The 25,756-nt window shown below is 38.9% G+C and overlaps 1 protein-coding gene across 2 annotated transcripts; it reads right to left on the bottom strand.

The window, feature by feature from the left end:
- Nucleotides 1-691: 691 nt before the first annotated feature.
- On the bottom strand, nucleotides 692-14,156 carry LOC308388736 (uncharacterized protein). 2 transcript variants are annotated; one of them, XM_080869612.1, is made up of 10 exons: nucleotides 14,041-14,156; nucleotides 9,162-9,278; nucleotides 8,279-8,584; nucleotides 4,191-4,508; nucleotides 2,475-2,744; nucleotides 2,296-2,400; nucleotides 2,197-2,212; nucleotides 1,573-1,640; nucleotides 1,398-1,448; nucleotides 692-1,295 (listed from the first exon to the last, which is right to left on the bottom strand). In XM_080869612.1, exons 2-10 carry the CDS (start codon nucleotides 9,262-9,264, stop codon nucleotides 1,261-1,263), a joined length of 1,272 nt encoding a protein of 423 aa, XP_080725738.1. In that variant the 5' UTR covers nucleotides 9,265-9,278; nucleotides 14,041-14,156; the 3' UTR covers nucleotides 692-1,260. The 2 variants fall into 2 exon arrangements, with proteins under 2 accessions (XP_080725738.1, XP_080725739.1); XM_080869613.1 differs by having other exon boundaries at nucleotides 9,162-9,272.
- Between the last annotated feature and the right edge of the window lie 11,600 nt (nucleotides 14,157-25,756).

Raw genomic sequence — 25,756 nt, 5'->3', positions numbered from 1 at the left:
AGCTCATTTGTTACTTTAATGGACTGCCTAATCTCCAAGAATCTGTGTAGATCTTAGGTTTAAAAGTTATGTGGTGACCATAAATATGCTGAAGAATGTCTCGCTTCCAGACTGTTTTCAGTTTTAATGCCAACTTTCAGAAATGTCAGTCTCACTCTTTTAGTGTGCTGATCTATGTATTTTTATCTGAAATGATTTTCTGTTTGAGGACCACATGTTTGATGGTTTTGAGCAGCATCATCCTACTTTCATGTTTCATTCTAAAAAACAATTTCACTTCAATTTCAGGTTGAAGCTGAAATGACAAAATAAATGTTCAGTTTAATGCACTTTTAGCAACTATATATTATTAAATATTGAATTAAATATGAACAGATTAAATTATTAAATAACAAACACTATATGTCATAAGTGCTAATATATGTGGAAAACTGGTATGCCACTCTGATCGAGTTCAGAGCTACAAAAGTAGATACTCATGTTAGTTTATGTTGGTTACCCACATGTTTATAAAAAGAAGACAAACTTACATAATTTGTAAAGGTTTACAGAAATTTACATTTTAAACATTATAGTTTTCACTAGTTTTGTTAACAGTGGATTTTAACTAAATAAGCAGTCAAACGGACAGATATGAGCAAATGACAGAAAAGTTTTTTGTTTTTTTTTCAATTTATTGTTTCCTCTCAGAGATTCATAAGATAATTCAAACCAGGTCATATGAAACAGACAGGCTTACATGACACTTTATACATTAAAAATGGTGTTATACCTTCAATGTTACAATGAGCTGTTTGTAATTATCCTCTTAAATCATCCAGTTTTAAAAAAAAAAAAAATAGTGGTCACTACAGTGGAAGCTATTCAAAAGCTGTTTTCTTGTATGTGTGTCAGTGTTGAAGGTATACTTGCACATAAACCACTATATTGGACACTGATGTGTCTCTCCATACCCTACCACCCACTGGTTGTTTAATGTACTATAGATGTATGACGTGTTTCATTGTAATTATTGTTTTTTAACCCCTTCATGCATGAATTATGACAACCTCATTTAAGATTTGTTTCTTAAGTATTTTTATACATCTTTTCATGCCTAAAGATGCATAAAAATACATAAGAAACAAATCCTGATTGAGGTTGTCATAATTCGTGCATGAGGGGGTTAAATAGGATGATTTGATATAATAATTGATAAAATAATTACATTTAAAATAAGGCACCCAAAAAATACCACAGACATGCAGAACTGCAGCTCGTCTAGTCTGATTTGATGCACTGTATTTGTGATCCACCTGAAATACAGTAAGAATAGTTTAAGAATGTCACAAATGAAATTCTTGAAATCCCAGAGTTCCCATTTATTACTTTGATGGTTCATCATTGTCATACTGTACCTGGTCCAGCATCTTCAGATCCTCTAACTGTCTCATAAACACAACGATCACCTGCAAGTTAATAACAGTTCAGTCAAAGTCACAATAATTAACATCTCCAAATGATCTAACATTGAATAATTCCTGAAGAATATAATATGACTGATGAAAGCAGGTAAACAGTGTTAGACCTGACCGTGGGAAAGAGCCGAGTACACATGCTGTTGATTTTCTTCCTGGATGATTGTTTCAGACTGTGTGAGCCTGAAATAATTAAAACATATTCTTATTAGTAGAATAAACGTATTTTTTAAAATTCCTGCTGTTAATGAGTTTCAGCAACTGTAACGTCTGTGTTGGAGACGGTGTGGAGCGTGGACCCACGTGCAAACATAAGGCCGAGCTGCATTGAAAAACAATACAGAAACCTGAAACACAAAACCTTGAACTGGGAAAGAGAAACCCGAGACCTGAAAAAAACAAAAACAAAAAAACTGGGACTTGGGAGGTAAGAAGAAAGAGGAGAACAGAGGACTAAATAGACACAGATAATGAGGGGATGGGAAACAGGAGGGAACACAGATATGAGAACATAACTGACTCAATGTGACACATGGTACACAGGAGAGGCACAGCATCAAAACCTGAAGACTAGAAATCACAATCCTAAAGATAACTTATAGGGAGCTAGAAATACAGAAGCCTAAACCATGAAACACACAAAATCAAAGAATATGGGCTAAAACGAAACAAACAAAAAAAAAACGACACACCAGAAACACAAACACTGGGGCCCCAAACCCAGGACCATGACACCAACCTTTTGTGACACAGACCTGTAAAAAACAAAACAGAAAGTATTATGAGATTCGGAGATTAGGAGAACATTTTTAATAGTAGCATTAACAAGAAATCTTACCCTTTGACTTTATGCAGTAAAGCAGAAAGAGGAACAGTAGAGTGATCAATACACCAGTAAACAGCCCAGCAATGAACATGAGAAGAGAAGAAGAAGAGCTGCACTCTGAAATCACAAACAGTAATAATTACTTATATAAGCAGAACATGTATTCACAACCTCAGTTACTCTCCACATACCTGTTTCTTTTCTGTGTGAATGATCTTTGCTGCACTTCACAGTTTGAAATGCAGACTTCTCACTGACATGATTGGAAACTGTGCAGGTGACATTGGTCTCTCCATCCTGCCTGATGATGTATTGTTGCCTGGGACCAGTTAGTGTTTGTTTTCCTACAGTCCACTTGTAGCTGACATCACCAGTTGTGCTGCACTCCAGCAGAACTTTACATGATTCATTTGAGGGAATCCAGGTAGAACTGATTTTTATGTCAGGCTTAGCTATGGGCTCTAATGAGAAAACAGAAGGAGAGAGAGTCTGTGTCAGAGCTTAAAGTATATGTGGAGTTCTGAAAATGTATTATATAAAATATAAAATAATATATATAACTAACATTACAACAACAAATTCAGATAAGTACTTTTAACTGCTTTTCCAGTTGGTAACATCTGGTCTAAAAAATGCAAAAAACAAAAAAGCTCAAAAACAAACCAAATTGTATAAACTAAATACTTTAAAGAAAGATGCAAGATCTTGTAAAGTTTAGTAGGCATTGAAAGTTAACATTTACTGAACACTTGCATGGAAGTATTACTGCAACAAAATGTTTTCTAAGTAGATTTTTTACCAATTGAACACATTTGTTTCTGTGGTGTTAAATACATAAAGGCATATTCTATAACTTGGCTGTGATGGTATAAATCTAAATTTCTGGTTTATTTTCACTTTTTAAATACAAAGTGTTGAAATGCCTACTGTTAAAAAATAAAAAAGTTATTTGATAAAAAAAATGTTGAATGAATTCCTTTCTTAAAAGCTATTACAATAAAAAAAATAAGAGAAAGCTAAAATGATGACAATAATGATGAAAATCAGCAACTTAATATTTTAAATAATGAACTTTAAAAAATTGTTTTTGTAATTGCTGTAATTAATTACATAACACTTAAAAATCATTTCAAATAATGTGGAAAAAGTAATTGGAGGAACATAATTTTTATGAGTAAACAACTTAAAAATATGTTTTTAAGCTACCAAATATTACGTAAATGGTAATTAAAATCACCTTTGATTATGGAGGATAATTTAATTCCCGTAACTCAATATAGTTTGTTGGTTCAATCTAATTTCAACATAAGTTATCATAACTCAAAAAGAGTAATGGAAACTGTTGCGTTAATTTTTTTTGTTGAGCTTAAACAATAGTTTTTAGAGTGTAGTTATGGGCTCTAATGAGGAAACAGAAGGACAAAGAGAGTCTGTGCCAGGTCACATTTTACATCACAGTTTAAAGTATATGTTTGTGCAGAGTCCTGCAAATCTATTTTATAAAATTAGGCCAAACATCAACAACTTCAAACAACAACATTATCAGTCCCAAAGTTTATTAAATTGGGGCAACTACTGTTAACTCCTGTATCAGATGGTCTCATAGTATCTAAACCTAAAAATTAAAAACCACCTCAAAAACAAAACACATAAAAAATAAAGACAAGAGATTAAAACTCAGTCAAATAATGACCACTATATAAATTATGATAAAATACACATTTTATCTGTAAGCTAAAGGATTTGCTACTTGAGGAAAATATATAAATTAAGCTATGTCTCTCAGGAAATCAGGAAACAAAACCAGACAAAAAAGATGTGGAGTATAAAAGGGAGGTTGATAAACTATTTCAAAATATCACATTGTATTGTATCAAGATGCTTGTTTACTCAATAAAGTATCTTACCATGAACTTGCAGAGTGATGATGACTGAATCCCTTTGTTTCTCTTTTGTTGCTGACACAAAAATGAAATCACCTGAGTCTTGAAGAGTCAATTTTTTCACTGTTAAGGTAAAGTTTTCCTGGTTTAGCTCTGATCTGTCCTTAAATGGAGATCTTTTAGAAACACCCATATTGTTTTCAATGACTTTGTCTGCAATTATTATTTCTCCATATTTCCATGTTGCCGCAGTCACCCCTTCAGTTGGTAAGCCTGATGAAAGCTCCACAGTATCTCCAACTTTTTTATGAATAACATGTTTTCCACTGGAAGTCTCCACATCTGAAAAACATACAAATACCAAGTGTCATATTTATGAAACGTCAGTGAGGAAAAACAAGACCAAATAGCCTCCAACCTTATTCTCTCCTCTAAAAATGCAAAAATATCAGAATTGAACAATTTTAAAAAATGTGTTTGGTGACTAACATTTAAATATGGAAACTGAATAATATGTGCCTGTCCTGGTGGTAACCAACCAGAGGTGACACCAGAGGTGAAGGGAGCCACCAAGCTGAAGGAGTCCTTGGCTTGATTAGCCTGTGGGGCAGCTTATAGGTACTGACGGGCCAAGTGGAACGCGGTTTAGCAGTGGCTGAAGCAGTGCTCTACCTGCACTGTGTATAGTGTTCCACTTGGCCTGTCGATCAGCACTGCTGACTTCAACTGAGAACATTTTCTGGTGGTGGAAGGAATACTTAAGGACCTCCTTAATCCATCTGGCAAGTCTTCCCTAGAGGAAGCAGAGTCTGCTGAGTGTAAAAGCGCTCAGTTTACTGGTCGATCTACGCCCCTACCCTCACCTATGGTCACGAGCTGTGGGTAGTGTCGGATGACATCCCGGATGCAAGCAGCAGAAATGAGCTTCCTTCGAAGGGTGGCTGGCCTCTCCCTTAGAGATAGGGTGAGACGCTTGGCCAACCAGAAGGGACTCAGAGTAGAGTTGCTGCTCCTCCACAGCGAAAGGAGCCAGTTGAGGTTGGTTATGGTTATCTGACAAGAATGCCTCCTGGGTGAGGTGTTCTGGGCATGTCCCACCAGGAGAAGGCCCTGGTGGGACAGACCCAGGCAGACCCAGGCCAGCTGAGAGATTATATCTCTCAGCTGGCCTGGGAACGTGTTGGTGTTCCCCTGGACAAGCTGGAGGAGGTGGCTGGGTAGAGGGAGGTCTGGGTTTCTCTGCTTAGGCTGCTGCCCTTGCGGCCTGGCCCCAGATAATTGGAAGAAGATGGATTGAAAGTTAACATTTACTGAACACTTGCAGTAAATGTGTTTGTTCTTGCTGTTCAATCAGCAAGAACAAACTTCCAGACAAGTACTGTTTATTGCTGTGTCTGTTGGTCACATTTAGCCTAAAATGTGATAAATAAATAAAAAAAAAAAAGCAGAAAATCAAAAATCTGCTCACGCAGGGCAGCAATGATGCAAACAACACTGCAATTTTGGAGCCACAAGATATAACAGGCCCACTGTTCATGTAGTTATAAATACTAGGGAGGACACATTTGCAACGAACAGTTAGGACAGTGAACATGAGACTTGTTTTAATCAGAAAAACTAATGCTCTTACAATATATAATCTTTAAAATGTTTATTTTTTTCTTTAATGTACAGTGGGGCAAAAAAGTATTTAGTCAGCCACCGATTGTGCAAGTTCCCCCACTTAAAATGATGACAGAGGTCAGTAATTTGCACCAGAGGTACACTTCAACTGTGAGAGACAGAATGTTAAAAAAAAAATCCATGAATTCACATGGTAGGATTTGTAAAGAATTTATTCGTAAATTAGGGTGGAAAATAAGTATTTGGTCACCTCAAACAAGGAAAATCTCTGGCTCTCACAGACCTGTAACGTTTTCTGTAAGAAGCTTTTCTGTCCCCCACTCGTTACCTGTATGAATGGCACCTGTTTGAACTCATCATCTGTATAAAAGACACCTGTCCACAGCCTCAAACAGTCAGACTCCAAACTCCGCCATGGCCAAGACCAAAGAGCTTTCGAAGGACACCAGGAAAAGTATTGTAGACCTGCACCAGACTGGGAAGAGTGAATCTACAATAGGCAAGCAGCTTGGTGTGAAAAAATCAACTGTGGGAGCAATCATCAGAAAATGGAAGACATACAAGACCACTGATAATCTCCCTCGATCTGGGGCTCCACGCAAGATCTCATCCCGTGGGGTCAAAATGATCATGAGAACGGTGAGCAAAGATCCCAGAACCACACGGGGGGACCTGGTGAATGACCTGCAGAGAGCTGGGACCAAAGTAACAAAGGTCACCATCAGTAACACACTACAACGGCAGGGAATCAAATCCCGCAGTGCCAGACGTGTTCCGCTGCTGAAGCCAGTGCATGTCCAGGCCCGTCTGAAGTTTGCCAGAGAGCACATGGATGATACAGCAGAGGATTGGGAGAATGTCATGTGGTCAGATGAAACCAAAGTAGAACTTTTTGGTATAAACTCAACTCGTCGTGTTTGGAGGAAGAAGAATACTGCGTTGCATCCCAAGAACACCATACCTACTGTGAAGCATGGGGGTGGAAACATCATGCTATGGGGCTGTTTTTCTGCCAAGGGGACAGGACGACTGATCCGTGTTAAGGACAGAATGAATGGGGCCATGTATCGTGAGATTTTGAGCCAAAGCCTCCTTCCATCAGTGAGAACTTTGAAGATGAAACGAGGCTGGGTCTTCCAACATGACAATGATCCAAAACACACCGCCCGGGCAACAAAGGAGTGGCTCTGTAAGAAGCATTTGAAAGTCCTGGAGTGGCCTAGCCAGTCTCCAGACCTCAACCCCATAGAAAATCTGTGGCGGGAGTTGAAAGTCCGTGTTGCTCGGCGACAGCCCCAAAACATCACTGCTCTCGAGAAGATCTGCATGGAGGAATGGGCCAAAATACCAGCTACTGTGTGTGCAAACCTGGTAAAGACCTATAGTAAACGTTTGACCTCTGTTATTGCCAACAAAGGTTATGTTACAAAGTATTGAGTTGTATTTTTGTTATTGACCAAATACTTATTTTCCACCCTGATTTACGAATAAATTCTTTACAAATCCTACCATGTGGATTCATGGATTTTTTTTTCACATTCTGTCTCTCACATTTGAAGTGTACCTCTGGTGCAAATTACTGACCTCTGTCATCATTTTAGGTGGGGGAACTTGCACAATCGGTGGCTGACTAAATACTTTTTTGCCCCACTGTAGATGTTCCAGTTTTAGAATTTACATATTTTTATGACTTTAAAGCCACCACTACCTTTAGTAATACCACATTTGAGAACCCACAAGAAAAATACACTGCAAGCCTCTTGACATGTCCCTTTCTTAATATGAGAAGCACTCCTGACCTCAGAGTCAGTGAGGCAAACAAATGCAACACGTCGCAAACGTGGACTTACAACGGAGGCAGACCCAGAGCAGCAGCACAATGATGTGAATGAAGTAACTACGATACATACAAATACTGTTTACCACTGTGTCATGTTGTCATGCTCGCTGGGTTGGACCCAGGGTTAGAGTCTACTTGTGTGGTTCCTATTTTTCCTGTGTCATGTTATATCCTCCAGCAGTCTGCATATTAAATTCAATTTTGTTTATAAAGCGCCAAATCACAACAACAGTACCCCAATGTGCTTAAAATTGTAGCGTAAAGACCCTAAAATAAAAATAACAGCAGTTTTCCTTCTCTGGTTAAATTCTAGGTAAGTCCAGGTATCTTGGTTTTGTTATATTTATAATGCCTGTCTGATATCTCTGTGTCCTCTTTCCAAGTTTGTTTGCCTTTCTGTCTTTGTGTCAAGTTGGTCTTTCTTTTTCTTCCGGTTTTATTTTAGAGTCAGACAGTGTAAGTTCCTGTTTGTCAGCTCCTGCCTCATGCCAAGTTTATTCTATATATTCTCAGCAGTAAAGCTGCTTTTAAGTTTACTTCTCATTTTTCAAAGAAGAAAGAAAAACTCATGAGCTCACAAGGAGATTTTTTATTAACAGTAATCAAGGACTTTGTTTTAAAAAAAAAAAAGGGAAAAAAAGTCTCTTACCATGAACTTGCAGAGTAATGGTGACTGAAGGCCTTTGCTCATCATTCACCTCTGAGACAAAAGTGAAATCACCAGAATCTTGAAGAGTCAGTTTTCTCACTGTTAAAGTAAAGTCTTCAGGGTTCAGCTCTGATCTGTCCTTAAATGGAGATTTTTTAGAAACACCCTTATCTTTCTCTGCGACTTTGTTTTCTCCATATTTCCATGTTGCCACAGTCACACCTTCAGTTGGTAAGCCTGATGAAAGCTCCACAGTATCTCCAACTTTTTTGTGAATGACGCGTTTTCCACTGGAAGCCTCGACATCTGAAAAACATACAAACAACTGAGTATGATATCTATGAAAGTTCAACATGTGAGTGAACTGGTGAGAGAAACAAGTCCAAATTGCCTGAAACCTTATCGTGAACGTGTGATAGTTAAAGTAAAAACAACAAAATCTGAAAAAAAACAAAATAAATCTCTTTACAGAATGTGAACATCATCACACATAAGTGACAACTCTGATATGACTGACTTGGCACAACAAAAATGTAAACATAGCAAAAATGTTTACACACTACGGCTCCATGAAATGTTTTTAGGTGTTTCTCTGTGGACAAGCATGAATTCATAATGTTGTCATTTTCATATAAATGTGACAGCAAATGAATTTAAAAAATGAAATAAAGTGTCAGAAGCTGTTTCCCAGGAATTCAAAAAATGTTAAAGGTAATTGTTGATTAGCAGCAGTTAGAACAATAATAAATACTTTAGCACAACAATACTCTGAAATGGCAAAGCTGCAGCTATCAGCTGTGTTCTGAACTCACTCATGTACCACAGTTCATGAGGCAACAAATACAACACGTCACTAACATCTGGAAGCAAAAGGTTTACTTACAGTGGAGACAGACCCAGAGCAGCAGCACAATGCTGTGCACGAAGCTACGATAACGTCGTCCACCAGCCATCACTGATACACAGCCTCTGTTTCCTCTTCTCATCTGTCAAGCTGTTTCTTTACAAGTAAGCACAGAAAAAAATTACTGAGAGTGGGTGAGGTTACCATCAAAATAGAAGCAGAAGAAGTGGTTATAACCTAGCCTGATGTACACAGATCAAAGCAATCACACACTTAATAATTCAACTATTAGACATTAAAGTTACAGTTAAATAAAATATATTTAAGAGGATTTTTTAAAAACACTGTTAGGTACAGTTACAGAAAGTAGCCTAAATGTTCAAGAGAATCACTATAAAATCATATTTACATCAAACAATAGCCAGTTTTACTCTGCATTAACATTACAAACTCTGCATTTAATGCTACAAACAAGTGTATCTGAGCTAGATGTAGAGGTCAGAGATTAGAGTTTAATAATATCATTTCAGCAGAAAGAACATAACCACATCCTGTCATCAGATATTTTAAACTGCTGTCCTAAACTTTATTCACTCCTGCAGATAAATATTAAAGAACAGTGAGGTGCACAGACAGGAGGCTGCTCTCTTCAGGGGAAACGTTTCTTCCCCTGAAGAGAGCAGCCCATGATCAATCCTGTTTTTAAAGGAAATGGTTTTGGTCTAGAGAGATACTGGTGAAACTTTGTCCAGTGCATTGGCAAATGTGTTAACAGTTTTTAAGTGCTGCTTCTTCATAGCTCTGCATACTATATAAATAGCTCTTAGTGTGGTGCTTCTGTCAAAGTCATCTGTGGTTAGCTACAACTTTATTTCTCATGGAAGTCAGAGCAAAGTGCTTATCTGTAAACACACAAGCATTAAACATAAGTCATAATGTATCAATCAGATCGCTCTGTGATGCTCACACAGCAGATTAACATCATTGTGACTAGTGATCGATGTGAAAAATGTAACAGTATTTTGGGTTAGTGATGCTAGCAGTGGTTTTATGGTTGGAAATGTTTGGTTAACAGATCAACGCACACATATCTCACCAATTCTAACTTTGTACTTACTGCATAACAATGTTCATCCACATGACCCTTAGGTTTAAGATATTGGCTTTTTATTTCTATGCCAAAAAAAAGCTGATGGTTATATTGCTCTGAAACATTGTACAGAAATCCATTTGTCTCACAGGACAAACTAATTATTTTGAAATATGAAGAAGTGGAGAGAATGACACTGTTTCTTTCTGCTCATACCACAAACACTCCCTTTCTCTTCTTTCTTCACACAATTTCCGACATCAATTTCAAACTGCTCTACAGTAATTTAAAAATAGTCCTTGATCATTCAGCAGAATCATCTGAGCTGCTCGGAGGCTTATTTCAGGCCTTTCAGGAAAACACTTGTTGAAACCCTGAGACGTCGCACCATCTTTGCTAACATTTCAAAAGAGGTCATGCAATCCTGGTTTAAGTAAACTCCAGAGGACAGGAAGTGATCGTCTGCTGCTCTAGGTGCATTACTTAGAGATGCACATCCCTCTTATTCACCATTAATTATGGATTTCTTCTCAGTTGAGGTTACTTTTAAAGTTAGTAATGCCCTTCAGATCACAGTTCAGTGTCACACTGCCCCCTGCTGGTATGGTTGTGCTGATATGATGCAAAATAAGAAAATACAATAAAAGCTTTTGGAGTCTATCATCATAAAAAAAAGTTTATTTGGGTACATGCACATGTTGGCATTAAAGAAAATGAAATGGAAGACGGTGAGGCTGAGAAAGTTAAATGGGACAAGAGGGAAGTGAGGGTGGCACTTAGTAAAATTTGAGTTTTGGAGCAGAGCAGGGCAGCTGGTAAAAACAGAAAAGTAGTCATACTCTCTAGACTAAGAATAGCTCATGATTTAAATTCAACCATTAACCATTAAATTAAACTATTGAGAAACTTAAAAGAGAAATGACAAGAAAATGAAACTGTGCAGCATGTGATGTCTGAATGTAATGAACATAGGAGAACCAGAGAGATTTCCAAGATAAAATACAGAAACAAGGGTCAACAGGAGCTAAGTTTAGGTATTTTATTGTAGAGGGTATGCATGATGGGATTACAGTACTTCTGAAAGTACTGTAATCCTCTCTTTAGTTTTAAGCTAAAGAAAACATCTAAATTGAGTCTATGGATAAAATGTAATACACATTGCCGGAACCTCACCATGCGACACAGGCGGAAGTAAAGAAAGGAAAGGCGCCATTACTGTTACTGCCCCACGTGTGTTGTTGTGTGTGAGCTGTCGCAGTAACAATGCCTCCAGTTCAGTATCTGAGAGAGTTTATCGACAAGCGACTAACTGCTGCTGCTGAACATTTTCTTGGAGTTTGAAAAAAATGATCGTCCAGTACGAGGAAGAGATCAACCGTTGGCGCAGACTGCTGGATATCACCTGGAAACCCGAAATAAAGCTGCACAGGACAGACATCCCACAGCAGCCTGTCTGTAAGGAGAAGGAGGTTCTCCCCGAGCAGCAGCTCTGGAACCAGGAGAGGAGCTCCAGTCTTGACCAGGAGGAACCAGAACCTCCACAGATTAAAGAGGAACAGGAGGAACTGTGCAGTCAGGAGGTGGAGCAGCTGGGACTGAAGGAGGAAACTGATACCTTTATGGTGACTGCTGCTGAGGAAGGAGACCACAGTGAACCAGAAGCAGGCAGGGAGCAACTCCTCGCTCACAGCTCTGCTGTAGCTGACAGTCAAGAACACAGATTCAAGATCAAGTAGAAAAAGACACAGAAAATCCCACTATGTCAGAGAGCGTGTGTAACTTTGATAAAAGTAGTAAGTCTTTAAAATGTGATGTGTGTGGAAAAGCTTTTAAGTTTAATTATCTAATGAAGAGACATTATACATTTGGGGTGGCTGTGGCTCAGGTGGTAGAGCAGATCAGCTGATTATAAGGTCTGCATGTCAAATATCCTTGGGCAAGATACCACGGTAACCCCAAGTTGCCCTCCGATGCGTTCATCGTGGGTGTGAATGTGTGTGAATGTAGATTAATTTGCACTTGTGTTTAGAAGTGCTTGTCTGAGTGGGTGTGAATGGGTGAATGAGGCATGTTGTATACAGCGCTTTGAATACTCTGGGAGAGTAGAAAGGCACTATATAAGAATCAGTCCATTTACACTAGGCTGGTGATTGTAATTGGGGCAGATTTCTTGTGCAATGGGAAGTCCTCATGCTGATCACCTCCAGCCTAATAGGTGGTGGTGACTCCAACATCATCTGCAGTTGGGAAGAAGTAGTAGAAGAAGCAGCAGCATCAGAAGAAGAAAGAGAAGAAATACTGTGGTTGTTATCGTAGTAGCAGTGTGCTCTGCTGGATCATTGACATGATCTGTCAGGACAATCATATATAAGTGCATGAAACTGCGTAAAACTCAAAACACACCTTTTCTCTTTGGCGTTTAACCCAGTGTGAGTTGTCATCTGTGTTAAACTTCTTATCTTTTGTGTGACCCTTGTATTCTTGTTCTCTTATTTTTTTCTTTTTGTACAACACTTTGGTCAGCTGTTAGTTTGTTTTAAAGTGCTTTAGAAACAAAGTGAAAGTTTGTCTGCATGGATTTTAGTTTTGACAGCATTTCTTAGACCACATTTTTTACAACTGTATATACTTTATATTCTGTGTATTTATTATTTCACTCCTATTGCCTGTTCTTATTGACCTTATCTTCAACGTATGCTGTCTGGTTGCTTGTTAATTGTCCCTTGGGAAATAAAATAAAGTCTTCTTTTTCTGAATCTGATCCTCATTTTAGATTCGACAGCATTTCTAGTAGAAATTGGCAGATGAGTTAAGGATGAATTTAGGCTGTGTATCATCTCTGTGGGCGTGTCTTGATTTCCAGATTACATACGATCAATTAGTACTCAATGTTGAGGAAGTACCAAGTGTTAAGGAAAGGCACAGTAATACTACACAGCTGTGAACAACACATATTTCAAAATAAAACTCAATAAAACAGCATTATTAAAATTCATTGTGCTCATATGTAAATTAAACAGATTAATCAATTAATTAATGCATTTATTAAAGACAGTGTTACTGGGCTAATAACATAACACTGTTATGTTTGCACACTTTGCGGTTTCAAATACTGATCTGAAAAATGGTTACTCATCACATGTCATAAAAAAGAAGAACAAAAACCCTCCAAAACAGTTAGTCTACATGACGAATAGGTCACCCAGGTCATTATTAACTCAGGAAAAGACTCTGGTTTAACATTTTAACATTAGTAGGCCTATTAAGAGGAATATCAGGAATTAGCAGCTTAAAGGTTTACCAGGAAGCAACCAGTGTTGGAAAGGTTACTTTAAAATGTATTCCACTACAGATTACACAATACATGCCCCAAAATGTATTTTGTAATGTATTTTGTTACGTTACTCAATGAGAGTAACGTATTCTGATTCTGATTACTTAATATATTATCATGCTTTTTACAACTACATGAATGTGCTATTGCTGTGTGATTTATTACTATTCATGAAGGTTATTCCCCATACTAATACCAACTAGATTTTAAATAAAATGAGTGACATTAGGTAAGGCTGCACTTTTAGCAGTGATCTTGTATAGAAAACTATTCCGCGCTTATATAAAACAGGTCGGCGGCTCCTAAGGGACCTCTGGCTAATACGTCGGGTTCTGTGTCGGGCTCGTCACCGAAAACTAGCTTTACTTTGTTGTCTGTGTCAACTTTGCTAGCGAGAGACAGAGAGAGGCGTTGAAAGGCTGCTCCAACGGGACTTATTGTTTCGGAGGAAAACACAAACACAGTGTACAGTCGAGTCTTAACAGCTTACTTACACTCGTCAGGCACTCTTTTTGGCTGCAGTGGTTATTATTATATTTACATGGTCCCATCTGTTTCTTGTCAGTGACAACTTGTACTTTCCGAAAACGTTCCGACCTTTTTCTCCCTCCCTCGCACGCAGACATCGGGTGTGGCAGTTTATGCTCCCTGCAGCACGGACTACACTGCCCATGAGGCTACATTCTTTAGGGCTGTGCCTGTAACACTCTGCCTATTGCCTTCATATTAAATCATATTTTGAATAATATTTTTTAAAAATATTTCTGCACAGTAGAGGTGATCTGGTCCGCGAGATTGAGACACAGGCACTAGAGCCTCTTAATGCGAATTACCAAAAATAAAGAGGGCATAGCCTAACATATGAAACAGGAAAAGACTGCCATGTAATCTATTTATTTCAACTGAGTAACAAAGCGAAAATATAAATGTGCCTGTTTGATGACTTTGTTTAAAAGTCAAATTATGTAAATTAAATGTTATTTAACTAGTGTATTGTGCCAAGTTTGGTGGTGTTTTAGTACTTTGTCTTGTTTCTGCACATAAAATGAACTTGTCTTTTTGTGTATGTATGTGTGTTTTTCAGCATCAGTCACTACTGAAACAGCAGCAGAGATCCAACCACAGCAGATAAGTCTACAGCACGAGGATGAAGATCAGCTGTAGTGTAAAATGTGTTCTCCAAGGGTAAAAGAAACAGCGCACCTGCTGGAAGAAAACCAAAAACTGAAACAAGAACTGCCCAAAAAGAAATTAGACAAGGACTTCCTGAAAGACAACAACTCTAAAGTAAAGTTCTACACAGGGCTGCCATATTTTGCTTAACTAATGGGGGTGCTACAACAAATTAGCCCCAGTTTACCAGATACTGACAGAAGAATTTCTCATGTTTAGATGCTCTTGTTGACTCTCATACGTTTAAGACTAAACCTACCTTAAAAAAAAAAAAAAAAAAAAAAAGACTAAACCTACCACTTGAACATGTTGCAAACCTCTTTGATATTAGCTGGACAACCACATCCACTGTGTTTAACATTACTGTGAATGTACTGTACGCCCACCTCAGCCCATTGGTGCACTGGCCTGGAAGACATTGCATACAGGCCAGTACGCCACACCAGTTTGTTGAGATGTTTGGTGACCATGTGACAGTTATTATTGACTGTTTTGAACTTTTCATAGAGAGAGCACAAAATGTACGCGCTAAGACAGAGACATACTCCACATACAAAAGTAGGCACACAATGACATATCTCACAGGCATCACACCACAAGGGACCATCTCTTTCATTTCTAAAGGATGGGGAGGGTGTACCAGTAATAAACGTATAGCTAAAACATCTGGCTTTCTACAGAAGCTTTCACCTGGGGACATAGTGCTTGCAGACTGGGGTTTTGATATTAAGGAAAGTGTTGCCTTAATGGGTTCCATTTAAAAAATCCCAGCGTTTACCCAGGGTCGTAGTCAGCTACAAGCAAAAGATGTGGAAGAGACACGAAAACTTGCACATGTCAGGATCCATGTTGAACGAGTTATAGGTTGTCTACGTTCAAAGTACTCCATACTGAATGACACCATAAGTCTAGGTTTAGTGGTGCCGTGTGAAGGTGAAAAAATGACTTTGCTGGATAAGATAGTCGCTGTTTCATGTGCGCTCACAAATATGTGCCCAAGGGTTGTATTGAAGAAATCAAGTGATGAATAACTGTTTTCCAATATGTTGTTTTGAAATGTTTTTATTTTATGTTTTTGCATTGTTGATTTGTTTTTCACCGAAGCAGCTAATAAAGCATGATGGAATACAATTTAGCCTCTTTGTTGTAAGATTCTATAATAAAATGAAACAATAATGCCAGTTATAAATAAAGACAATAAATGGAATGAATTATGAAACACTTATTTCATTTCTATTGAATCTGAAAATGTTGTGTAACACTACAACCTGAAAAGACGAATAGATTGCGTTGGCCTGTACAGGAGAAAACATTTTAACGACAGCTGTAAAATGAAATAGTCCAAATCAGAAAATAGATACAGCAAAGTAAACTGGTCCTGGGCTTGTTGCAGGGATCTGAAGTTACTAAACACTCACACTTAGGACCATATAATTATAAATACGAGCGTGATGAAAGTCGGGCAGCACGCTAACGTCTTTAACCCACTCTGTATGCTCGTATGCGTCTGACCCTTTCACTCCTTTGATTTTTTTTTCCTCGTATCTTTTTTTTGCCTTTTCGTCAAGTCTGTCTTTGTACGGACCTGCCGTGTTCTCCGTTGTTTTGTACATAACTGTTTTGGGGGAAAATAAGTAGGGATTAAAACCGTAGAATTAATGATTACCGGTGCTGGAAATGCTAGCGCTTGATGCAGTGTTTTGATTTTGCTGCCACTCGTACCTACAATGCAGCGCGCAAGTCACGTGGTCTGTCGATCTCTATTATGAATACCACCTTTTTAAACAGTAACTGTAACAGAATAGAGATACTCATATTTTGTATTTTAAATACGTAACGCCGGGACATGTATTGTGTTACTTCCCAACACTGGAAGCAACAATAGGAATCAATCATGATCCCATTTTTTTCACCGTGCAGACTGCATTCTGGAGTCTTGTACGATCAACTCAGCCCAATAAGTGACAGTAGCTGTATCCCAATTCAGGGTCTGCAGCCTTAAAGGCTGCATTTTAAGGCCAATTACGTCACAGTGGCGCGCCGAAGGCTGTCCCAATTTAAAGGCTGCTTGAAATGCAGCCCTCAAATGCGTCCTTCATTTCCCTGAATTTTAAGGCTGTGGCGGTGTAGACTTCGTGGCCCCAACATATCCCAGCGCGGCAGTCGGTGTGGATAATTTTGCCACAGACAACAGAAGTGTAGCGGCCGAAGAGTAAAGTAAGTACTGAATATTATGCCACTTATTTATGTGCAAATGTTTAATAATGGGGAACATTAAAACATTACTGTTGGCCACATGTCGGCAAAGTTATTTGCCATTAGCGATGTTTGTACTTTCAGCGTTTACTTGGTTTTAAAGCCTTTAAAATAGAATAATACAATAGCTGACCTTAATCTCACAGGGAATGTGATGATTTATGGATAATTAAAGTCAGTCATATATCCACAAACACAACAAGCTGAAAGTCAGTGATGCTGCGCGGTTTGCAGTCCTGAATATCATGGCACAAGCAGGATTCACTGCACTGTTAATGTGACTCTGTTATATTGCTGCCTCTGTTCGGTGGTGTCGAGGCAAATGGGCTTTAATGTGTGTTTGAACGAGCTGACGGTTCACTCGTTAAGCTGAAAGACAGATGCTTTAATCACAGGAGTCACACATGTGTCCACTGTACCATCTGGGTACAGTGAAATATGCAAATGAAGAGAGAGGTTTAACATGGTAAATGGCCAGTCTTTTCTAGTCTAGTCCCTAAGGACCCCAAAGCGCTTCACACTACATTCAGTCATTCAACCATTCACACACTGGCGATGGCAAGCTACATTGTAGCCACAGCTGCCCTGGGGCGCACTGACAGAGGCGAGGCTGCCGGACACTGGCGCCTCTGACCACCACCAGTAGGCAAACATGGGGTTAGTATCTTGCCCAAGGATATTTGGCATGCAGCCAGGAGGCAGCCTGGGATCGAACCACCGACCTTCTGATTAGTGGCTGACCTGCTCTGCCACCTGAGCTACAGCCACCCCACAATAACACAAACACTAAATCCTCCTTTGCATCCTCCCATATTTAAACCTAGTGGGGGGTTACTCCCACTAGGTTTAACCTAGTGGGGGGTTACTCCCACTAGGTTTAAATCTGGGACTCTCCACCATTTGACCTTAGAACTGAAGAAGCTTCTCGGATGAGAGGTGAAACGTCTTCAAACAACTTAAAGAAGTCCAGACGCTTTTCTTTGCAAGCTCCTTTGACTACGATGACCTGGATGACTGAGAACCTTCACAGACATATTGCCATACATTTTGGGAGGAACACCCTTCAACTGGTGCAGGAGTATGAAAGCGAATCAAGGAATCTAGCAGATTATAGGAACCATCTCTGTTTCAACCTAAGATGCAGACAAAGCAGAGTTGTTCCTAAGAGCCTGCGCCTTGGATCCACTGTCAAGGGATACAGAGCAGACTTGATTCTACAGAGAGCACAAAATCACCTTTTAAGTGAAAGGATAAGACAGGTCCATTTCACTACAGATGCCCTCCAGATCAAGATCAGCCAGACTCTGCAGGAACTGGAAATCCTTCTAGCCTCTCCAATCTTAGAAGAGGTTTACAAGTTTGTGGACAAGGCTCAGCGGGCCCAACACTCTAAAGGAAAAGAAAGACAACGCAGGAAATTTCACACTTTGCTTTCAAAAACACACACTCCTCATTCTGAACCTACACAACCCAGAGAAGAAAACACACCTGAAGACCATCAGGAGAAATGGGTGAAGAACTTTTCAGACCGGAATCTCACTGAACCTGAAAAGAGAGTATTAGCCAAAGAACTCAATTTTGCCATTTTGCCAAGGACAAAATCATTGACCGCCTTACATATCACCGCCTTTACCCAGGGGATGCCATACCCTGCATTTACAGACTTCCTAAAATCCACAAGGAAGCTGTCCCATTCAGACCCATAGTCAGTAGCATAAACTCAGCCACTTATAACATTGCTAAACACCTTGCTACCATCCTTGCTCCTCTCGTGGGGAGCACCCCACACCACATCAAGAACTCCACCGACTTCACTGTCAAGGTCCAGAAACTTACCCTGGATCCAGATGAAACCATGGTGTCCTTTGATCTAGTCTCTCTCTTCACTTGCATACCCACCACGGAGGCCGTGGAGACTGTCAGAAAACGACTACCTTGGAGGACAGGACCAACTTCACACCCGATCAGATTTGCACCCTGTTAGACCTCTGCCTCACCACTACATATTTCAAATACAACGAAGGCTTTTACAGACAAAAACATGGCTGTGCCATGGGCTCCCCCGTGTCACCTATTGTAGCCAACCTTTACATGGAGGAAGTAGAAAGGAAGGCTCTTGGCTCTTTCAAAGGAAGAGTACCCAGCCACTGGTACAGATATGTAGACGACACCTGGGTCAAAATCAAGACACAAGAAGTGGAATCCTTCACTGCGCACATTAACGCTGTGGATAAAAACATCAAGTTCACCAGGGAAGACACAAAGGACAACTGTTTGCCTTTCCTGGACTGCGCTGTACACATTGAAGAGAATGGCAACCTCAACATCGAAGTTTACCGGAAGCCCACACATACGGTGCTCCCCACCATTTGACCTTAGAACTGAAGAAGCTTCTCGGATGAGAGGTGAAACGTCTTCAAGCAACTTAAAGAAGTTCAGACACTTTTCTTTGCAAGCTCCTTTGACAATCTTTACTGAAGCTCAGTATTAGACACAGAGTTCAATCACATGTGCTGTACCAGTGTACCTGCACATGTGATGTGACAATAGAAGTGATTTGATTTGAGAGTTCAAACTCACTGCTGTAATAACTAATAATGATTAATATAATAACTATAATATTGGCCATATCATATTTTCACTGACTTTAGTCTCATGAACAACATTAACTAATTGTTATTTACTAGCTAATCTTATATGACTGTTCAGTACAGATATGAAGCCCAACAATCATGTTTTACATTCCTGTGGTCTCAGCCTCAGATGCTTATTAAATCACACAAAGCTCATGTAGAAACAAACAAACAAACAAAATATGTTCTCCTTCATTTCTGTCAACCACCGTCCCATTTCACAAGCCTCGCACTTCCGGCCTTAGCGGTCTTTGAGTACGCGGCCCTTGAGGACCGTTGAGGCTGTGTACTTTAAGGCTGCAGACCCTGAATTCGGATACAGCTAGCGACAAACCAACTTCTTGGATTTAACTGCAGAAGAAGAAAAAGAAGAAGAACTGTTAATGCAGTAGTTCTTGTCTTCAGTGCCCTCTGCTGGATCAGCAATTATCATATAAACATGGATAAAAAGAAACCCAATCCGTTTGAAAGCAACAAATGTCACCACACACTTTTGTTATGCCTGAATGGCAACATTAATTATATTAAGACTGACAGCAAAGTAAGTTATTTGCTGTACTGTGCAAAAGTCTTGAGCCACCTCTCATTTGTGTATCATAAGAAAAGTAGAAATAGGTGAAGCGATTTATTTAAACATGTTCAAACATACAAAGAAATAGTGTATATGAGACAAAAACAAAGCATTAGCATTTTTTTTACCATTTAAATTTTTATTGGATTTTCAACTTGAAGAATTGATAGAAAAAATGAATAAATATAAATTAAACGTGATCTGTTGGCACAGGGTTCAGGGTGATTGCTTTAAAATAATCCTGTAAGCTGTAACTAGACCAACCATAATAACACAAAGTGTTCTTTAAGATACATTCAGTATTGGGGTCTCTCTCTTTCCTGAAAACATACATCAGGAGTCAGGGGGATTGTTTTGCCTAAGCAATTACTCAAGCAATACTATTTTAGCCCATAACAGATGAACACATTCGCAGTCTCATATAGTGCAGAAATGTTCCTAATTCTAATTTACATTTCCACCACATGTTGTCCTTCATCAGTTATGTTCTATGTAATCACACAGTATCTGTGTATGATTTTGTGTTGTGTAAACTTCCCTCTTGCCTCTATAACAGGAGCTGGGAGCCAGGTCTTCGGTGCCGAAACATACATGTGTGTCCTTTCAATAGAAGTTTCCCAGCATAAACTATCACAGTGTGTTGGGTCAATTTCTACACTGCCAGCCAATTTTCTTATCCCATGTTTATTCCGAGGTCTTTTTGCCACAGTTTAATACTAGTGGATTCGTCACCAGCTAAAAGTTTTGTTAATTTATAAAAATGTTATTGTGGTAATTTCCAGTAGTCTAAAATGGGATTTTCAAGGCAAATCTGGGCACTGTTTCTGATTTGTAAATATTTCAGTGTTGTTTACCCTCTAATTAATATTTACTCATTAATTCTTCATAAGATTAAAATGGTCAATTTTTGTATAGCTCTCTAATGGTAGATATACCACTAGACTGCCACTGCTTTCAATATAATGGTGTTTTCCCATTAAAAATGGTGGGATTCAACCACACAGGGGGCATACCTCTGTGAGTGGTGTGATAATTTTGTACATTTGATGTACTTTGGCCCGTAATGAGGATGGGGTTTTTCAATTAAATTTGATTTATACAACAACAGTCGCCTCAAGGCACTTTATATTGTACAATAGATCCTACAATAATAGATACAGAGAAAAACCCAATAATCATATGACCCCCACTTTGGCGACAGTGGGAAGGAAAAACTCCCTTTTAACAGGAAGAAACCTCCGGTAGAACCAGGCTCAGGGAGGGGCGGCCATCTGGGTGAGGGAGAAAGGGTTTTACTCAGAGTAAATGTGGAAGTGGAGTCGTACTTGGAGCTGTCTGGAGATGAGGTGGAGGAGGCTCAGATATTAGAACAGGAAGGTAAAAATTCAGATGGAGGACATACCAGGTTGTGAGGACACTGACATAGGGCTCTGAAGCTGTGGGATTTGGTTTATTCTACAGGACACTGACCTGTGAAGGGAATCTTTCTGTGGCAGCCTTGTTACATGTTGGGAGCATTCTCACTTTCCAGAGGGCTTTATTCTTTCCCTTCTTATCAGAGACATCACAATAGTTTCTTACTTTAATGGACAGCCTGATCTCAAATAATCAGTCTTATCTTGTTGAATCAGCTAAAACCAGAAACCAGTAGATTCAGATCTTGAGTTTCTGAATCATGTGGTGGCCAAATATCTGCTGAACAATGTTTCACTTCCAGATTATTTTTAGTTTTACTGCCAGCTTCAGATGTCCGGTTCATTCTTTTTAGTTAACTGATTTATTTATTTCTAAAACATGGTTGCCTATTTTCTGTTTGATGGTTTTGAACAGCTGTATCCTGCTTTCATGTTTTATGCTAAAAAACAATTTCAATTTATTTTTAAAGTTAAAACTGAAGTGATAAGGATGGGAAATGTACAGTTTAATGCACTTTTAGCAGTATTAAATACAATTAAAAAGATAAAAGGAGAACCTTTAAACTTGTAGCTGCTGTGTGTGTATGTGTGTGTGTGTGTGTGTGTGTGTGTGTGTGTGTTTAGTCAAGTGAAAATGTTCTTATTTCCACTTCTAGATATCATAATGACTAAAAACATCAGAGCCCTACATTAATCAATCCTTATTATGGACAGTTGGTGTCATCAAGTTTTGTTTTTGAAGAGGAAAAATGTCTGCAATTTCAATAGACTTGTGCTCTCTACAGGAAAGGGCAGAGCAGGTACCTGCTGCGGAGACTCAGGTTTTGGAGTGAAGAGCTCACTGCTGAAGACCTTCTATGACTCTGTGGTGGCCTCAGCCATGTTTTATGGTGTGGTCTGCTGGGGTGGCAGCATCTCTGCCGACAGGAAGAGACTGAACAGGTTGATCAGAAGGGCCAGCTCTGTTCTAGTATGCCCTCTGGACCCAGTGGAGGTGGTGAGTGACAGGAGAATGGCGGCTAAGCTGTCATCCCTGTTGGACAATATCTCCCACCCCATGCAGGAGACTCTGACAGCACTGAGCAGCTCCTTCAGTGGCAGGCTGCGGCACCCACGGTGTGGGACGGAGAGATTTCGCAGGTCTTTCCTTCCTACTGCTGTCAGACTCCACAACAAAGACTTTTGCAGCTGATCAAACACACAAATGTGCAATAAGGCTGCTATATGTGCAATTCTTTTTCTGACAAAGTTGTACTTTTGTATTTTCTTACTCAGTTGTATATAGCATTTGTATTCTATTTTATTCTATTGTATATAGTATTCTATTTTATTCTATTGCATTCCAGTGTTTTATAATTTCTGCTACATAACTTTGCACTTTTGCTGTAATGAAACAAATTTCCCACCTGTGGGACTAATAAAGGTCATCTTATCTTATCTCTGTTAGCCAAATTTGGCATCAATAGAGAGCCCAGGATGTCCCCATGACAGCACAGCAGGAGTCATAGATAGCATGCCTGGTGCTTGATGTAGTGCTTGCAGACTGCTATCCCCAATAGGGGACAAAAATTAATTACTGGGACTTATGAGGATATGTGTGAAAAGTTGAAAATATAAAGACTTGACACCACCAGAAGGAGCCTTCTGTTTATATCATACTGGGGAGCTAAAAAAAAGTTTTTATGGGTTAATAAAAGTCTAATTTGTTTGAACTATGGAAACCTACTTTAGAAGAGCATAAAAAATATTCACAGATTCTCTTTAATCAAAACACATGATCTCTATAGTTTGCAACAAGCTCACCAATCAAAAAATTGAGCCTACCATAGCATAATAAAAAATTTGAATAGGTATAATGTGAAGAAAAGTACTTTTAGGCTCTTCAATTAAATAATGAACCTTTAAAACATTTACTATAGTTTTCACTAGTCATGTTGACAGTGGATTTGAACTAAATAAGCAGATGTGAGAGAAGTGTTTCCCTCGAAGATTCAAAAGAAAATCCAACCAGGTCAACCAACATGAAACAGACACAGGCTTTCATACCATTTCATACATTGAAAATGGTGTTAATCTTTAAAGCAGCAATGAGCTGTTTGTAATTATACACTTAAATCATCCTGTTTTAAAAAAAAATAGGATTTGACATAAAAATCACATTTAATTTAAGACATCAAAAAAATACCACAGATATGCAGAACTGCAGCTCGTCTAGTCTGATTTGATGAACTGTATTTGTGATCCAGCTGAAATACAATAAGAACAGTTTGAGAATGTCACAAATGAAATTCTTGAAATCGAAGAGTTCCCATTTGTAACTTTCATGGCTCATCATTGTCATACTGTACCTGGTCCAGCATCTTCAGATCCTCTAACTGTCTCATTTCACTAACTGTCATGTCTGCTGTGGCAGATGGTGTGGAGTGGAGAGAGTGTGGACCCAAATGCAAAAAATGTAGACGGAGAGGAATGTTAAGAGAAAGCAAAGAAAAGCTGATGGGAGAATGTGATAAACTAACAAAAACCTAAACTGGGGAAAGTTAAACATAAAGACATGAGGTGCAGCAGGAGTCATAGATAAAAACTGTAAAAACCTGGGACTTGGGAAACATGAGGGAGGTAACATGGATAAGGAGGGGATGGGGAAAAGTAGGGAACATGGACATGAGACTATAACTGACTCGATGTGACACATGGTACACAGGAGAGGCACCACAATAAAACCTAAAGACTAGAAATCACAAAATCCTAAAGATAACTTAGGATTACAAAGCTAGAATTAGAAATACTAAACCATGAAAAACACAAAATCAAGGAATATGAAAACCACTGAGTCCCCAGACCCAGGACCATGACACTGACTTTTTGTGACACAGACCTGTAAAAAACAAAACAAAACAGAAAATATTATGAAATTCAGAGATTAGGAGAACATTTTAGTAGCATTAACAAGAAATCTTACCCTTTGACTTTATGCAGTAAAGCAGAAAGAGCAACAGAACAGTGATCAATACTCCAGTAAACAGCCCAGCAATGAACATGAGAAGAGAAGAAGAACAGCTGTCCTCTGAAATCACAAACAGTAATAATTACTTATATAAACAGAGCAGTTACATTGTATTCACAACCTCAGTCACTCTCCACATACCTGTTTTATTTGTGTCTGTGTCTTTGCTGCACTTCACAGTTTGAAATGCAGACTTCTCACTGACATGATTGGAAACTGTACAGGTGACACTGGTCTCTCCATCCTGCTCCCTGATGATGTATTGTTGCCTGGGACCAGTTAGTGTTTGTTTTCCTACAGTCCACTTGTAGCTGACATCACCAATCTCCAGCAGAACTTTACATGATTCATTTGAGGGAATCCAGGTAGAACTGATTTTTATGACAGGCTGTTTAGTTATGGGCTCTAATGAGAAAACAGAAGGAGAGAGAGAGTCTGTGTCAGGTCAGGTGTTGCATCACAGTAGATGTTTGTGCAGAATTCAGCAAATTTATTATATAAAATTAGGCCAATTAACAATAACAAAGACAAGTATTTGACTCCAGGTATCTTGGTTTTGTTATATTTATCATGCCTGTCTGATGTTTCTGTGCCCTTATTCCAACTTGCTTTTCTCTTCTTGTGTCCAGTTGGTATTTCTGTTCCTGTGTTCTGTTTCTACCTGTTGTATTTTAGTGTCTTGTGTCTAGTTCTACTTCCTTTGTTTTGATGTGCTCCTACCTATTTCCTTTCCATGTGTTATACTGTGTGTATATATTCAGATTTTCCTTGCCCTTTGTTGTGTTCTGCCTCAAGTTGTTTGTGCTTTTCTTGTACGTTTGTCAGATTTTTCACTCCTTGCTAATGTCAAGTTCATTCATTTTCATTTCATTTATTTATTTATAAAGCACATTTGGTGGCTTTTTGAGTTGCAACTGTGACATTTACTAGTCGCATCATTGTTCTGACACACAAAACAAAGGTATCGACTAGGCTACAAACTAACTACACAACACATTTACTTAAGACTCCAAATAAGCTATAAGTCACAAATCTCTGACATCTCAAAACTCTCAATCTGTCTCTCTTTTGCTCTCTCTATGTCACTGCGAAACATTGAAACGGTCGAAAACACTTACGTTCCAGTCCTGCGCATGTGCAAAAGCGAGTGAGAAT

This window comes from Rhamphochromis sp. 'chilingali', assembly GCF_963969265.1.
Source record: "Rhamphochromis sp. 'chilingali' genome assembly, chromosome: 1".
Taxonomy (NCBI): Eukaryota; Metazoa; Chordata; class Actinopteri; order Cichliformes; family Cichlidae; genus Rhamphochromis; species Rhamphochromis sp. 'chilingali'.
Note: the sequence above shows the minus strand (reverse complement) of the source record. Positions and strands in the feature narration are given on the sequence as shown.

Bases quoted from the DNA above. Each gene is read 5' to 3' on its own strand.
- LOC308388736 (XM_080869612.1), bottom strand. From the start codon at position 9,264: ATGAGAAGAGGAAACAGAGGCTGTGTATCAGTGATGGCTGGTGGACGA. The intron at 4,509-8,278 runs GTAAGAGACTTT...TATGTTTTTCAG, and splicing joins CATTACTCTGCAAGTTCATG to ATGTGGAGACTTCCAGTGGA. The intron at 2,745-4,190 runs GTAAGATACTTT...TTTTCTCATTAG, and splicing joins CATCACTCTGCAAGTTCATG to AGCCCATAGCTAAGCCTGAC.